Source organism: Bubalus kerabau, chromosome 14 (assembly GCF_029407905.1).
Source record: "Bubalus kerabau isolate K-KA32 ecotype Philippines breed swamp buffalo chromosome 14, PCC_UOA_SB_1v2, whole genome shotgun sequence".
Taxonomy (NCBI): domain Eukaryota; kingdom Metazoa; phylum Chordata; class Mammalia; order Artiodactyla; family Bovidae; genus Bubalus; species Bubalus kerabau.
In genome coordinates this window covers 12803433-12820384 of record NC_073637.1, presented here as the reverse complement: position 1 = coordinate 12820384, position 16952 = coordinate 12803433, and the positions used below count along the sequence as shown (strand labels likewise).

The 16952-nt window shown below is 47.9% G+C and overlaps 1 protein-coding gene across 4 annotated transcripts in view; it reads right to left on the bottom strand.

The window, feature by feature from the left end:
* The window catches only part of CYRIB (CYFIP related Rac1 interactor B), a 147722-nt gene that overhangs the window by 108939 nt on the left and 21831 nt on the right, over positions 1–16952 (bottom strand). The window contains exon 1 of one of the 4 annotated variants that reach the window (XM_055545776.1): positions 8483–8530. The exons of 1 other annotated variant lie outside the window; for it this stretch is intronic. Coding sequence is in view for 2 of the 3 variants with exons in the window: in XM_055545773.1 (XP_055401748.1) it covers positions 8332–8389 (58 nt within the window). In the remaining variant the exon portion in view is untranslated. Of the gene's footprint in view, positions 1–6439; positions 6508–8331; positions 8405–8482; positions 8531–16952 lie in introns of those variants that run through there. 2 more of the 4 variants (XM_055545773.1, XM_055545774.1) reach the window with 2 other exon arrangements.

Sequence of the window (16952 nt, the reverse complement as noted above, 5' to 3'; positions counted from 1 at the left end):
GCACACAAGAAGCCTCCAGTAAATCCTAATCACTACTGTTTTTTTCCTGTACCAAGAATAACAACCCAATATAACATTTCTGTCCAGTAGTATTTCAAGCCAAATATTATTTCTCCAGACCATTATATTTTACAGAAGATGTTTCACAAATGTTTTTCTCATTTAACAGTCACAACAGTCTGGTATATGACAAATAAAGAAATGAAGATATTAAAAAAAAAAAAAAAGGAAATGGAGATTCAGAGATGTCAAGTTGTAAGAGTTCTTTATATATTCAAGTCAAGTAAACTTGCTGAAGGTTGCACAGCAAACAAAGAGAAACCCCAAATCAAACTCCTCTGATGGAGGGGTACAGTTTGGCTGGACTGCATTGTCCCAGGGACATAGAGGGTGGAGCCTGGCGATCCTTTCAGACTCATAATTCTATGATAAAGGATGCTGGGACTCTGGGCTACGTCAGCAAGTCCCGGTCTCAGAAAAACACTCAGCTCAACTTGAATTTGAACTGGTCTCAGTCATTCCACCCCTGACTTGCTTCCTGCTTTAGGTATCTACACCACAGAGAACGGAAAACAAACGTACATTACACCATCCTTGTCACCCTCAAAACTCTTACAAAAGAGATTCACACAAACTTATGAATCAAAGGGAGTTTTTATAAAACCCAAGGTAAACAATATCCCATTCGAACCCATTCACCAGCATCAAGTGTAAAGATCAGAGCAAGGTCTGCAATGCCTAGACACTCATTATTGCCTGCAAGAGAAAGAGAACGCTTTTTTCTGGCTTTCATTTTGATTAAATCTTTAGCTTCCTGAGGTGTTTTCTCTTTGCTTGTCATCGGGGACTGAGACTACCGGAAGCCACTTAACCAGCCTCCCTTATTCACAAAAGATTTGGGGGCCCTGCCTAATTGTCGTGGGGGAATGTTATCAGCCGATCACGTCAACCACTCTGGCTGCATTGCCAGCAATCCTCTCATTCACCAGTACAGGTTTCCTTTCTGCTGTTGCCTGAATGTGGTTTAAAATTCCCTTTTCAAGAATGATCACCAAACTGCTCAGTGTCCAAAGAAAAGAGCCATTTCATTTAGAACAACATAGGCATACCAAGTTTCCCTGGTGGCTCAGTGTAAAGAACCCGCCTGCCAATGCAGGAGACACAGGTTCAATCCCTGGGTGAAGATCCCCTAAAGGAGGGCATGGCAACCCACTCAGGAAATCCCATGGACAAAGGAGCCCGGCGGGCTGCAGTCCACTGGGCCACGAGAGGCGGACATGACTTACCGATTGAACAACAAAGCATACTCACAAGTTAAGACCTCACAGGTAAGCACAAGGTCCACACTCGTGTGTGTGTTGTGTGTATGCACTTACACACAGGCACCCAGAAACACAGTGACAGTCCTCTCAGCTCTGCTTACCGTGTTTCCCAATTACATAAAGATTTCATTTTCTTTCTTTCTGATTCTTTGACCAGATTTACAAAGCAGAAAATAAGACAAGCTGTTTATTTGGGAACAATTTTTTTAAGGTCCTGGGTGAAAGTCCTAGAAATTAGAAAAAAGTATACTACTCTGGCCTGGAAAATTCCATGGATGGAGGAGCCTGGTGGGCTGCAGTCCATGGGGTGGCTAAGAGTTGGATACGACTGAGCGACTTCACTTTCACTTTTCACTTTCATGCACTGGAGAAGGAAATGGCAACCCACTCCAGTGTTCTTGCCTGGAGAATCCCAGGGATGGGGGAGCCTAGTGGGCTGCCGTCTATGGGGTCGCACAGAGTCGGACATGACTTAAGTGACTTAGCAGCAGCATACTAGAAATTAGAAAGAAAATTAGAAAGAAATTAGAAAAAAAAAAATTTTGCTCTCACAAAACTCTTTTTCAAGAACATGAATGTGAGGCTGGTCTTTCCATCACTTAGAGACAACCAGGAAAGAGTATGTCTCCCCTAGAAAGAAAGTCATCTCAAAACAAGGGTGACTTTCTCTCACTTCCTCTCTGTGGACAGAGAAAAGCTGGACTATGACTCTAGAAACCGGTCTACCGCCATACCACTCTGCACACGCCTGATCTCATCTGATCTCAGAAACTGAGCTGGGTCGGGCCTGGTTAGTACTTGGATGGGAGATTCTAGAAACTGGACCTGATCTTTTTTCCTCTTTAGACTTACAGCATGGGCTCCAGTCCGTTCTTGGTCTTTCAGAGCTGTGTGACTTTGGGTAAGTCACTGAGCCTTGCTGAGCTTCTGCAGCTGCTCTGTCAAGGGAGGACACTCATTCACTCAAGACCTATCTGCTGAGCTCCTTCAACGTGCCAAGCATGTGGCCATGGGATTAATTCCAGTAATTAAACTGTCCCAGCCACAAAGAGCTCTCATTGATTAGTGGAATAAAGACTTCCCTGGCAGTTCAATGGTTAAGATGCTGTGCTTCCAATGAGTACAGGTGCTGGGCAATCACAGAAAAGGGTATTTAATTAATTCCACAGAGGAGGGAAAGTGCTGGGTATAAGGAAGACTTCCCCCAAGGAGGTGTTATCTAAGCTGCGAACAAAAAGACAAGTTAGAATTTACCCAACTGAGGGGATCCAAGCAAAACTGGCAGCATATGGGAAGGCCCATAGGCAGGATGGCTGGTTCACAACGTCAAGCACAAGAGGCAGGAAGAGAGACATCATGTATGTCGACCTGGACATGCAAGCAGGTGGACTTGCCAGGGCAATTTGCCTGGACTAGGAGGGTCAAGCATTCACAGAATCCCAGCCACCCCAATCACAAGACCCTTGGACCAAATTCCAGGACCTTGACCTAGGGTTTGGAGAGGGAAATGGCAACCCAATCCAGTATTCGTGCCCAGGAAATCCCACGGACACAGGAGCCTGGTGGGCTACAGTCCGTGGGATGGCAAAGAGTTGGACACGACTGAGTGACTAACACATTCAAACACGTTCAGGGTCCCTCCCAGTCCTAAGGGCTGACCCTGCGGTCTTCTGAGACCCCAGATCCTCCTCTTGGCCTGACAGCCCTTGCACCAGCACAGCCACGTCCCTGAGTCCACTCGGGGAAATGCCAAGCCTCCCACGTGGGCCCTGTCCTTCCTCTTTCCTTTCCCTTCGGGAGTGACTAGCCAGTGACTCAAGGAGGGAGCTGTCCCCTACTTGTCATTTGTTTCTTTAAAAAAAAAAAAAAAAAAAGGGCACCCAGGACTCACTCACAGTCATTTGCCCAACGTCCTTCTCCTCCCCCAGCCCCTGACCTAGCTCAAGAAATGCTGAATTATCTGTGTAGACTGTCGCCTCCAGAACACTTGAAGCTACCTGAGGGCGGACGCTCGTTTTGGCCATTCTGCTGTCCCCCGCCCCTGGCACTGACCCCTGATTCATACCAGGCCCTCAAAAATGCATGCAGACACAAATGGGTTTAATGTCTCTGCAAAGGAGCACCCACCCAGAGCTGCCCTCAGACAGCAGCTCTGAGACCAGTGTGGAAAACCCAGAGAGGTGTCAGCTCAACACCCCTCCCCCAGGGCTCCCTAAGCCACTGCAGATGCTCAGCAAAGCCCCATTGGAAAACTAACACCCCCACCACTTGTGATACCAGTGAAGAAACTCAGGTCCGAAAGGACGATATGACTTGCCCAAGGCCTCTTAGCTAACGCAATATAATGTTTTTAAAAGGGGGACATCAGGGACTTTCCTGGTGGTCCAGTGGATAAGACTCTGAACTCCCAATGCAGGGGGCCTGGGTTCAATCCCTGATCAGGGAACTAGATCCTGCATGCCACTACTGAAGATCCCATATGCCATAACTAAGACCCAGCACAGCCAATTAAATAATTTTTTTTTTTTAAGTGGGACAACGGTCTTAAACGGAAGGCTATCTAGTTGCCCCTACCAGAAACGTTGCTTATTTTAGGGGAAAATACTTGGCAGGTCTGACTAAGCAACTTCACTTTCCCTTTTCACTTTCATGCATTGGAGAAGGAAATGGCAACCCACTCCACTGTTCTTGCCTGGAGAATCCCAGGGACGGGGGAGCCTGGTAGGCTGCCATCTATGGGGTCGCACAGAGTCAGACACGACTGAAGTGACTTAGCAGCAACAGCAATGGAATCTTCCCTTTACCTGACCACCAATTACATCACACTTTCACAACCCCTGGGATTCTCTAGGCAGGACTAAAGCTCCCATTGAAGCATCGACCTATTTTTGAAGATGACTAAAAAAACTTTTTTAGGGTCTGGGTATGTTCTTGGATTATGGATCACTTTTTAATTCTCTATAATGTGATCTCAGGCTATAACAATTTTTAAAGGAAAGCTGAGCTCCCTGAACACTCTTTTTTAAAAAATGTTTTGATATTAACTTTACTGTGACAGCAAACACAATTTTTAAGGAGGCCATTTTGACCTATATAACCCTTCCACCAAAAGAATTCCTTATAATTCCTGTGTCCTCTTATTAAAGTTTTTATTCACAGATCGATACTCTGTACCAATGTATGTATTTCATTTAAAGGAACCCAGATGGCACTAGTGGGAAAGGGTCCGCCTGCCAATGCAGGAGACATAAGAGACGTGGGTTTGATCCTGGATTGGGAAGACCCCCTGGAGGAGGGCATGGCAACCCACTCCACTATTCTTGCCTGGAGAATCCCATGGACAGAGGAGCCTAGTGGGCTGCACTCCATGGGGTCACAACTGACACGACTGAAGCGACTTAACACACACGCGCCGTTTAGAGTAGAAGTTACTTAAAACAAAAACAAAAACCAAACGAACAAACTTATTATGCAAGTCACTGGCATGATGTTTCTGAAACCACCACAGAGCAAAACCCAGGTGACAAATGAAGTGCACCTGGAAATTCTGGGTCCGGGACATTGAGGGTAACATTTTCTAGCCTGCTTCATTCAATCATTATTCTGACCCTTTCCATATCCCATTTAATAGGAAACAGACAAAGGTAAACAGACGTTTTACTTGTATCCACCTGGCACAGCAAACTCCCAAAGCTTGCAATAGCTGCTTATCGCTGAAGAGTTTAAAACAATATTTTTGTGCCAATGAAATAACATCTCAAATGGCCTAGCACAGTGGTTCTTACTCCGGCTCAACCAAAATTCACCAGGGCAGGAGGAAAATCTTTAAAAATACCACTGCTGGGTCCCCAGACTGCACAATTAAAACAGAATCTCTAAGGATGAAACCTTAGCACTATAGTTTTCCCAAGATCCCTAGGTGACTGTACGGCACGAACAGGACTGCAAACCACGGGCTAGGTTAACTCATTAGTCAAAGAAAGCCCACGGGAAATCTTATCTGCAAGCGATGAAGGCACTGTAATTAAATAAAACAGCGGATGTAAAAGTACCTGACAGGGCCTGTTACCCAGAAGACACTTAATAAATGTTAATTAAACAAAAAAATAATAATTCAAGTAATTACTCCTTCTCCTCAGTGAATTCACCTTGTAATTTTATTGGCTTGTTTATCACTTGCTGTTTTCTCTTAGCCTTGATTCATTCTATCCTTATGTTAATAATAATAAAAATATCTATATGTTAACAAAATTATAAACATATACCCCAATCCTGTTCAATTACAAGAGCTCTGCACTATTTCCAACAACTCTTAATCACTTATTTAATAAAACTTTCCCCTAGAACAATGGCTAATATGTACTAAATATTCAACAAATGTTATTTATAATAAGTATTATTATTCAGGATTCATGATAATCTGCATAACTTAGGCTGAAGTTTTATTTATACTATTCAAAGGACTTAGTGAGAATGTAAAAATATTAGCAGGGCAATATTTTTTTGGCTTTCTTTTTTATACTGGAGAATAGCCAATTAACAATGTTGTGACAGTTTCAGGTGGACAGAAAAGGGACTCAGCCATATATATACACACGTATCCATTCTCTCCCAAACTCCCCTCCCATCCAGGCCACCACGTAACACTGAGCAGAGTTCCTGTGCTATACAATAGGACCTTGTTGCTTATCCATTTTAAATATGGCAGTATATACATATGGATCCCAAACTCCCCAGGGCAATATTTAACAAACTCAAAAAAAATTTTAAGCACATTCATTCTTTTTATAAATTTGTCAAAAAATATTAAATGGGATCACTGCACAGGTAACTAGCTTATCTTGCACATTCAAGGGGCCCCGGCAAAAGCTACTTGTGAGCACTCAGCAGTTTCCACAGTCACTTGGAAAAGCTAACATTGCAATTAGTTCAAAGTGCTCTCTTAATCCAACTTTTCCCTACCACTGCCTCCCTGAGCCTGTATTAGGAAGGCGATTTTTCTATATGTTCACATTACCCCTCAGTTTTAACTAAGAGAACAAAAATCTGTTTAAAAAAAATATATATATATATTTCTTAATCAAGATGAGAAAGTTTTATTAAGAACATTTCCAAACCTCCTGTTGCCCTGCTTGGATGAATTAAGCCAGTCGGCATCTGTCTCCTGTTGGGCTAAGCAGAGAAGATCTACTGCGTTTGGTCCAGGATCACATTGTTAGCAGGAGACCCTTCCATGGCTTACACCTGAGCATGCCAATGTTTGCTTCGTTTCGCCTTCTAACTCCAAACATCTGCCATTTCATGTTGCAAATCAGTACACACGCAAAAATAATCATGATGTGCGCTTTTCTATATGTACTGTTGTTCAGTCAGTAAATCGTGTCTGACTCTTTGCAACCCCATGGACTGCAGCATGCTAGGCTGCCCGGTCCTCCACTATCTCCTGGAGTTGCTCAAATTCATGTCCATTGAGTCGGTGACGCCATCCAACCATCTCATCCTTTGTTGTCCCCTTCTCCTCCTGCCCTCAACCTTTCCATCATCAGGGACTTTTCCGATGAGTCAGCTCTTGGCATCAGATGGTCAAAGTATTGGAGTTTCAGCATCATTTATATGCATACTATACATATAATAATTATCATACATATCATAACAAGTATTACTGGTCTGAATGTTTGTGTCCCCCCTCCGGGCTTCCCTGGTGGCTCAGACGGTAAAGCGTCTGCTGCAATGCAGGAGACCCGGGTTCGATTCCTGGGTCAGAAGATCCCCTGGAGAAGGAAATGGCAATCCACTCCAGCACTCTTGCCTGGAAAATCCCATGGACAGAGGAGCCTGATAGGCTACAGTCCATGGGGTCACAAAGAGTCAGACAGGACTGAGTGACTCTGTCGTGTCCTGTCCAAATTCCCATGTTGGAATCCTAACTCCCCAGTGTGATGGCTTTAGGATGTCGGGCCTTTGAGAGGTCATGATGGTGGAGCCCTCATGAATGGGATTAGTGCCCTTGTAAGTGAGACCCCAGAGAGCTCCCTCACTCATCCCATCACGTGAGCACACGATGAGAGGAGAGTCCTTGCCCAAGCACGCTGGTGCCCGGATCTCAGGTTTTCAGCCTCTGGAACAGTAAGGACTATACGGCTGCTGTTTATACGTTTCCCAGTCTGTAGCATTTTATAATAGTAGCTCTAAGAACCACAACAAAGTCAAAAGTGACCACACAAGCCAAGTAATAGCTTGGTTTGCTCAATAAGAATATCATGATTGACTATCACATGCCAGACAACTCCAGAGGCATAGGGATATGGAGATGAGGACAGAGTTCCCATCTTCAAGGATCTCAGGCTCCAAGGACAGTGTGTGAATTGGCTACTGTGACACAATGTGACTCTGACCAGGGGTGACAGGGAAATGCAAAGGATAGGGTCACAGGGGCAACCCTAAATGTTTAGAATCAGAAATTAGAGAATGAAAATAAATAAGCACATAGGAGGTAAACGGTTGTGGATAACAATGTTAAGATTAACTACTGCAGCTCTCATCAATTGCACTGCCCTCTCAGCTCCCATCACCTAATCTTGACAATCATATGCCACTTTGGGGACCTCCCTGGTCGTCCAGTGGCTAAGACTCCATGCTTCGAAAGCACAGGGGTGCATGTTTGGCCCCTAGTCAGGGAACTAGATTCCATACGCCACAGCTAAAGATCCTGTGTGCCACAGCTAAGACCCAGCACAGCTAAATAAACAAACAAATATTAAACATATGTATATATCTATCCTGTGATAAACCATAATAGAAAAATAATATATATATGTATAAAGGATATATATAATCACTTTGCTGTACAGCAGAAATTAACACAACATTGTAAACCAACTATACTTCAATTAAAAAAATAAATTAAAAAGGAGGTGAAGGAGGAAGAGAAGACTTCCTGGAGACTGAACAGCCAGACTCAGTACCATCTCAGCAAAACCACAACCCTGTGGGTCAGCCCTAATCCTACCTTTTTCAAACTGTGCCACCGTTAAAGACGTATCACAATTTACTTGAAAGCATGACATGGGTAAAGGTAGAGAATGTTATTGGGGGTGTCTGGTCTAAATGCCTGGTTTTATAGATGGGAGAATCTGACATGCAGAAGGAAAGGAACTTGCCTGCAGTGAAGACAGCAGGATCACAGCGGAGTCAGAACCAGCTCCCAAGATTTCCAACTCCTAACTACCCAGGGCTGACTACTGAGCTTCCACCCACTTCCAAACTCCTTCACCTGATTAACTAACTGCATCCAGGTGTCTGCTCTCAGCTCAGGCGCATGACCTTTAGGGAAAGGCTTCTGGGGACATCCTACCTGGTACTCCCCTTTCTCAGAGCACTTCTCCCAGATTATGCTGCCACCTCATCAGCTAGCTTCCCCCCACCCTTGACCCTGGAGCAACTCTTTGTTCAAGTCTTGTGTCCTGGACCTGAGCACAAGCAGGGGGTCTACATGGACACAGTGCAGTGAACAAAGTGACCGATGTCTCAGGTTCTTGGGAATTTCCCAGCATTAACCAAGCAAGTCCCAAGTCCCTGAAAATCCCTTGGCAAACCAGGACAGATGGTCGCTCTACTAGTGGACACCAACAAAGTGACATGGGGCTTTCCCAGGTGGCGCTAGAGGTAAAGAGCCTGTCTGCCAATGGAGGAGACGAATGTTTGATCCTTGGGTTGGGAAGATCCCCTGCAGGAGGGCATGGCAATCCACTCTAATATTCTTGCCTGGAGAATCCCACAGACAAAGGAGCCTGGTGGGCTACAGTCCACAGGGTCGCAAAGGGTTGGATACAGGTGAAGCGACTTAGCACGCATGCAACAAAGTGAGATGGCTGGCTCACCATGTCCCCGCCTCTATCCGTCCTCAGCCACTGTGCAAGCCGGGCCCAGAGCCATGTCTCTGCCATGTGATCACTCTAGCTCAGCACTGATAGAACTTTCTGCACTGCTGGAGATGTTCCTTATCTACACTGTCCAATACAGGAGTACCAGACCCAGGTGACTACGGAGCAGCTGAACTCTGGCTGGTGCAACCGACTTTTTAATTATATTTAATTTTTATTAATTTCTATTTAAATAGCCCCGTGTGGCTAGTAGCCACCATATAGAACAGTTTGTCTTTGGTTTTACATAATTGGAACTACGGTCCACCTCTGTGCACGGAATGAGCTTTGGAGTCAGAACGACCATGGTTCGAATCCTGACTCAGTCATACGCAAATGTGTCAGAACTCCCTGGGGAAGCTTGTTTCTCCCTCTGTGATTCTGACAAGTTGACTACGAGACAGTGTTCAGAAAGTGGTTGGTTCCTGGGAGAACTTATGCAAAAGGATTTCTCTGGAAGCCAATAAACCATGTTAAATGTAAAAAATGTAAAATACTATGTAAAAATGCTAGAAAAATATGATTCTGAACCCCAAAGAGTGCAGGGCATCAACTCGACCAGACTTCCAGCATCCCTGGCAGGTTCAAGTTCAGATTCCAAACTGCCGGGTTTAGAATTCAACTGTGCTGATTGACAGATTCACAGATTCAACTGTGCTGCTTGACTGATCCCAGACCTGTGACTGGTTGTCACTGAGTCCCAGTGGGGCAGCGGGCACTGGGTCCTGGGAGATGCTGAGACTCAGGCCATCTGAGGATGACCCTACACGGTCCAGGGTCAAGGATCCAGGCCCTGCCCATAGCAGTGAGAAGGCAGCACCCGGAGGAAGCCCAGGTGCCCCACAGGGCTCAGGCACACCCCGGGCCGGCCACTTAGTGCCCAGGGGCACAGGACACATGGGGCGCAGCCCATATCCGGCACATGTAAGGAGAATACCACCCCCATTGTCTCGCCCAAGGGCCAGGACACAGTCATGAGCTGGCAACCAGGAGCAGCTGCGAAGCCCTGGAGGTATCTGGTTTCTGGAACCTGTCCCCTGCCCTAATGAATCCACCCCCTCGGCAGGAACAGGCCGCAGGTCCCTGGAGGAGCAGGCTATGGATCACAATCACCTGGGGAGCTTTTTAGCAACACTGTTCCTTAGATTGGGCACCGGTGTTTGCAGAAAGCTCCCAGATGACTGTGAGTCCCAGTGGCATGGCTGGGACTCGGTGTCTGTCATCTGAGGGCTTCGGAAGGTGGTTCTGATGAGGACTATCTAGGCAGTGCTAGGGGGCTTCCCAGGTGGTTCGGTGGTAAAGAATCTGCCTGCCAAGCAGTAGACATGGGTTCGATCCCTGGGTCGGCAAGATCCCTTGGAGAAGGAAATGGCAACCCACTCCAGTATTCTTGTTTGGAGGAGCCCATGGACAGAGGAGCCTGGTGGGCTACAGACCATGGGGTTGCAACGAGTCGGACGTGACTGAGCACACATGAGCACGAGGCAGAACTAGGGCTGGGGAGAGAAGTCCCCTTGTTAACAAGTCCCTCCCTCTGGCTGCAGGGACAACAGTCAGATGGTCGGGGGACCCTGACACCACAGCTAGGCCACAAGTTGCTCGCCTCCCTCCTGCCCCAGCTGGCAGAGACCCTTCCGGCTCACCAGGCCCGAGCTGTCCCATGTCTCGTGTGCGGCCTCGGTGGGGAGGGTCCTCCTTCCCCACTATCCCCAAGCACCCCAAGCAGAAGCCCTAATCTGTACACCTCTCCGTCCTGGTGTCCCATGGCTGCACCCAGCACTGAGGAAGCCCACGACAGATGCTATTATTGTGGTTGTTACTCTCATTTCACTGAAAAGGAAACCAGAAGCTAGAGACAGTATGACTCACCCAAGGCCCCATGGTGCTGGGGCAGGGCTGGGACAGGAACTCTGGGTGCCTGGGTTCATTCCCTCCCTGATGCCCCAGGTTGGGGTTCACTGCCTCTGTGTCCACCCTCACCCACACTTTTTCTCCTCCCTCTTACAAGTCAGTATGCAGCCTCTGACCATCAGAATAAATGCTTATTAGAAGCCTCAGGCTCTGATTTATAGGATGCCACTTATCCTCAAAGGTTTCCCTGGTGGCTCAGCGGTAAAGAACCCGCCTGCCAAGGCAGCAGATGTGGGTTCTCCTGGGTCGAGAAGATTCCCCTGGAGAAGGAAATGGCAACCCACTCCAGAATTCTTGCCTGGAGAATCCACGGACAGAGGAGCCTGGGGGGCTACAGTCCATGGCGTCGCAGAGAGTCGGACATGACTTACCTGCTAAACAACAAATTATCCCCCAAACAGTCCATGGAGTCTATGAACATCCCTTGGGCAGTACACAGGGCACTGGTTTTTAGCACAGCCTTGGAGCCTGACATACTCGAATTGCCACTGAGTAGCTGGGTGATCCTGGACACATTTCTTAACCTCTAGGGGCTTGGCTTCTTCAGCTGTAAACAGGGATGATGGTATTTACCACTCAGGTTTGTGGAGAGGCTTACTGAGATCAGTCAAAGGGATAAGACGGGGCTCCATGGCCAGGCAGCAGGAAGTACCAACAGCTGGTAGCTATTATTCAGGTGGCAGGCACTACCCTTCTTATCATCTGCTCCACGCTCCATTTCAGACCCACAGAAGCCTCCAATTTATGCACCCTCTCGTGTCCCTTCTCCGCACAGGCCACCCTGGGCCGGCGGACCCAGCCCACTGCCCCGGGCCTGGCCTGTCCTCTTGGGAGCACCACCCTGGAGGACCAAGTGGCTGGATTCATCATGTCATCCCCACCCCCCCCCCCGAGTCCCCCGGAAAAAAATAAACGAGAAGTAACTCTTTCTATTCCTCATTCCAGACTTCCTGAATTTAAATCAAATATTTGCACACTCTCCAAAGCCTATAAACCTGAATTGCTCACAGGAAAAAAAAAGAAAACTTAGGTGCAAAGAGAGTAAGTGTGGGCGGTCGTGGCCTCAACGAACCTCACAGGAAAGGGCATTTGATCTGAATAACCACACAGCCCAGCTGAGGGAGCAGGGTGAGCAGGAGAAAGCTGCCATTTACAGGGCCATCTTCCTGGCCTCTCTCCGGCGACCTGCACAAAAATCAATGGTGCATTCCCTCTGTGGGTGGTCCATGGAAGCCCTGGGGTGGGGGTGGGAGTGGGGCAGGGGACGTTGAGTGTGAGGAGGGCTCGGGGAGGCGGGCAAGTGAGCACCAGCTCCCCAGTGCCACCCCAAGAGCACTCACACAGGAAGTGTTGGGCTGCTTCACACCAGCATGGCTGCCCAGTTAAAATCCCGAAGGACTTGACACAGGCTGGGAAAGAGGTGCTGTCCGGAGCCCCTCTCCCCGGCTGCCACACGCACCACCCAGAGCCCCCAGACGGGCCCCAGCTAGGAAAGGATGAACGTCAAGCACTGTGGAAACTTCCAGAAAGGACAGTGGTGGCTGCCCAATGTTAAACATTCTGAGCATCAACCCTGGGCACAGTTCAGAGGCATGAAGAATTCAAATGACGCTCTGAGGGATTCAGAAGAACAAGCCTTCAATACACGTTTGCTGGAGGAAGAGAAGGAAAGACTGACTCACGGGGCAGCTGCACCTGGGACAGGCCACGGACCCACAGCGCCTCCCTCCCTCTGGGCCACTCACTCCATACAAGCTCAGGCACCAGAGCCTCAGAAGCCTCCCTGGTCAAACGAAAGGAAAGTCTGCCCTGACCTCCCACCCTAACCCACCCTAACCCTCACCAGGCAAAAGGGAACTTTGGGGCTCCTCCCTGCCCAGCCTCCAGCCCCTCTGGGATGGCACCAGTGTCCTCGGGGGCACCCCCTGACCCTCCCACCATGTGCCCCAGGGGCTGGCGTGTCACCCATGCCACCCATGCTGGCGTGTCAAAGCATGGAGTCTTCCAGAACCGATGCTGCTTCAAGAATAAGCATGTGACCAAAACTGGCCAGTAAGAGTCCTCTCAAGGCTCAAGAATAGTCATGTGACCCTAACTGGCCAATAAGGACGTTCTCGAGCACTTTGGCTGAAGTCACCAGGAAAGGGTATCCTTCTCCCATCACACAGGGCTATTCACATGAAAGGTTGAAAGCCTGACTCTATCTCACAGGGAGAGACCCCCCGAGAAACAAGGTGCAAGGAAAGCAAGGCAAAGAAACAGTGGGAGACAAAACCCGGCCAGCGTGGTCTGGGCCCATATCAGCCACCCCTGACTGTTTCACAATAAATGATCCTTTTCAAAACTAGGCCAGCTCGAGTTTGGTTTCTGTCACTTGGAACCCAGAGCATGGTCTGATACATTTCTCAGTGGGTGCTCAAGAAGATGCTGGTTGCTACCAGACCCCGCTTCCTGCCCTGGCTGCCAGTTCATGCGACTCGGTGGCTTACTGATGGCATCTGAGAGGTTGGCTCTGGGCCCCACACCCTCCACTTCACGCAAAGAGGGCATCTCTCTCCCACTGAACCCCCAGACTCTGGTCTCTTGCCCTCCATCTCACAAGCTATGAACACCACCGGTTACCTGTTCTAATACATGGATCTTTCAGCGGCCCTATATGGCTTGAAGATCACGATGCAAGTCCCTCTAACGCAGCTCATAAAGCTGCCATCCCAGGATGTGATGACATAAGTTCTCCAAACGAATCCTCCAGCCCAACCACATACACCTATGCCGAGATCGCTCTCAACTCCAGGTTCCCAACCCCAAGACAGGAAGTGTCTCCAACCCATGCCAGCTGATTCCAAAAGCTCTTGCAGTACAAGGGTGACCCCTCATGTTCTGTAACCCACATCCTGCCCACTGAGGTCAAAGCCCCCACTCTTCACAGGGGTGAAGGCAATGTTGAAAGAACCTCATCAACACAGCCTCGTCCCCACAGAACAACTAACAGGACTCTCTCAAGAGCTTTCTAACACCCATCAAAGCCATAAAGTGGCTCTGAGTCAAGCCTTTGTCATGTAAATTAAAACTCCCCACCACCACCCCAAGTTTTTGTTGAAAAATCAGCCAGCTGTGTACATTTCATCCAAAGTCACCGGAAAAAAATCTACAGATAAAGCTTCTCTTGGCATGGAACACAAACTGACAGCATTTATAATTACAGAGAGTTCACTGCAAGAAAGATTTCAGAGGACTTTCAGTGCAATCTTCCCATTTTACAGAAGTGGAAACTGAGATTCCAAGAAGTGAAATGACAACCCGGGGTCACACAGACAGGAAGCAGAGGAGCCAGGACAAAACACCAGGTCCTCTGCTTTTTTTAACAGTTTATAAATAATAACCTTACCTCCATTTACTCTGTTACAATACTAATTCATATACACTCACTTAAAACTGTGAGCCATGGAGAAGTGCTGTATGTTTTGATATTTTCTGCTCTTTGCATCACATCTCGCTGAGTGTCTCAAAACGGGGTCTCTGTTTCCTGGCAGAGGGGCTGGAGCCCTCCAGGCCTGAGACTTGGTGTGGTTTCTCACCCTCTCCGCTGCCCGTAAACAACGCCAACAGGGTCAACACAGAGAGTAACAGCTGCTGGTTGTGCAATAAGAGGCGACCTCTACTTCCTAATGTGGCCCGGGTGAGGAGGTAGGGGGTGGGCTCTGTAAAAGTGTCTCCCCTCCCCCGGACCCAGCAACTTGTCCTGAGGACGTGTTCATCACTCAGTGTGGTTTGTTTTGTTCTCGGTACATCCCATGCATCTCTAAAGAAAACGCCTCTTGTGGGGTAACAAAGATTTCAGAAACAGCCTGGAGCTCGAATTTCTGGCAGCTCGTTTCACTCACTGTGTGGCCTTAGGCAGGTCACTGCACCTCTCTGAGCCTCAACTGCCTCGTCTTCAAAAAATGGCAGAAACATCATCCACAGAACAGAGTTGGAATCCCTTGAGCTCTACTTGAGGCCGTGGCTACTCGGCAGACCCAGGTAATCACCCTGAATTCCCAGAGCCTTTCTCCTCCCGCTGCCCATAAACTGCTCAGCACACAGGCCACGATCATCCTCTAACTCAGCCCCGCCAACGCCACACCGTCTGCACCTGCCTCTTGTGCAGGGTCAGGCCCTAGTGTCTGCCTTCCTGCCTGGGGACTAACCACTGCTTGGTCTGAAACCCCCCAAGGTCCTGCTGGCTCCAGGGCCCAAACTCGACAACCTGGTCACCCCAAACTGGGCAAGAAGCCCCACTGTCAAGTTTCTCCTCAAAGGCCTGAAAACCTCTCCCAGTCGCCATAAAATTACTCAATTTTTCCCTTGTGGGATCAGATGGAATTTAAAGTAAGTTACTGAAGTCTATACAGCCCTTCCCGCACAGAACATGGAATGCCTGTTCCTCCCCATCTCTGCCCCCAAATCAAGCCGGTGTTCTATTCACTGCTGTCACTGAGGAAGCGGGAGGGGTCCACCTGCCCAGCAAGCCCAGACTGAACGATCAGGCTTTCCATCTGGCTCTCTTCAGTTAGTCCTGCCGTCCCCCACGACAGGGTCAGGGCCTCTCACCCCCCAACTCCCTCCGGGCAGACATCTATCTATAGACGGAACCCTGTGTCTGCCCCCAGTTCCATTCACCGAGTCTGGGGAGTCTAGACAGGCTCCGATGGGGGGAAGCAGAACTTCCAAGCAGAAGCTGGAACAGAGTTGGTGGGGAGAGGGGGGCAAGTATGTGCTAATGTGTGGCCAATCTGCTTGGGGGAAAAAAGAAAGGCATGGATCCACCTGCCAGTGCAGGGGACACTGGTTCGATCCCTGGTCTGGGAATATCACACATGCTGCAGGGCAACCAAGCCCACATGCCACCAGCATTTGAGCCCATGCTCTAGAGCCCGGGAGCCACAACCACCAAAGCCCACGCGCCCTAGAGCCAGTGCTCCGCAACAAGAGAAGTCACTGAGATGAGAAGCCCGTGCGTGGCAACAGAGCAGCCCCCTCTTGCCACAATTAGAGAAAGTCCGTGTGCAGCAATGAAAACCCAGCACAGCCAAAAATAAACAAATAAAAAAGAAAGGGACCTGCAGCAACCTGGATGGACCTAGCGATTATCATACTAAGTGAAAGAAGCCAGAGAGAGAAACACAAATATCACATGATATTGCTTATATATGGACTCTAAAACAGTCGGACTCGACTGAAGCGACTTAGCAGCAGCAGCAGCAAACAGTGATACAGAAATAGACCCACACACACAGAAAACAAACTTATGGTTACCAAAGGGGAAAGCAGGGGAGGAATAAATTAGGTATTTGAGATTAACATATATACACCGCTATATACAAAATAGATAACCAACAAGGACCTACTATATAGCACAGGGTACTGGATTCAATATTTTGTAATAACCTATAAGGAGAAAGAATCTGAAAACGAATATATATAACTGCACCACTGCTGTATCCTTGAAACTAACAACACTGCAAATCAACTATAATTCAATTTAAAAAATAATGATAAAAGAAGAAGAAAGGATATCGAGTTAACTCTTCAATTCACTCAGTGAATTTTCTGCCTGAACTTTCTGCCTCATTGTTTATATTAAAATATAAATATCATCAGGTCTCATCCAATGCCAAATCCCCAAATTTTTACAAATGCCCAAAACAAACCTGGTGATACAAGAACGTAGGATGGATCAAGGATCAGGAATCAGAACCTCAACAGACTATTAATAATAATTTCTTGAGTAGTGGGGCTTATACTGGGAGTGGGT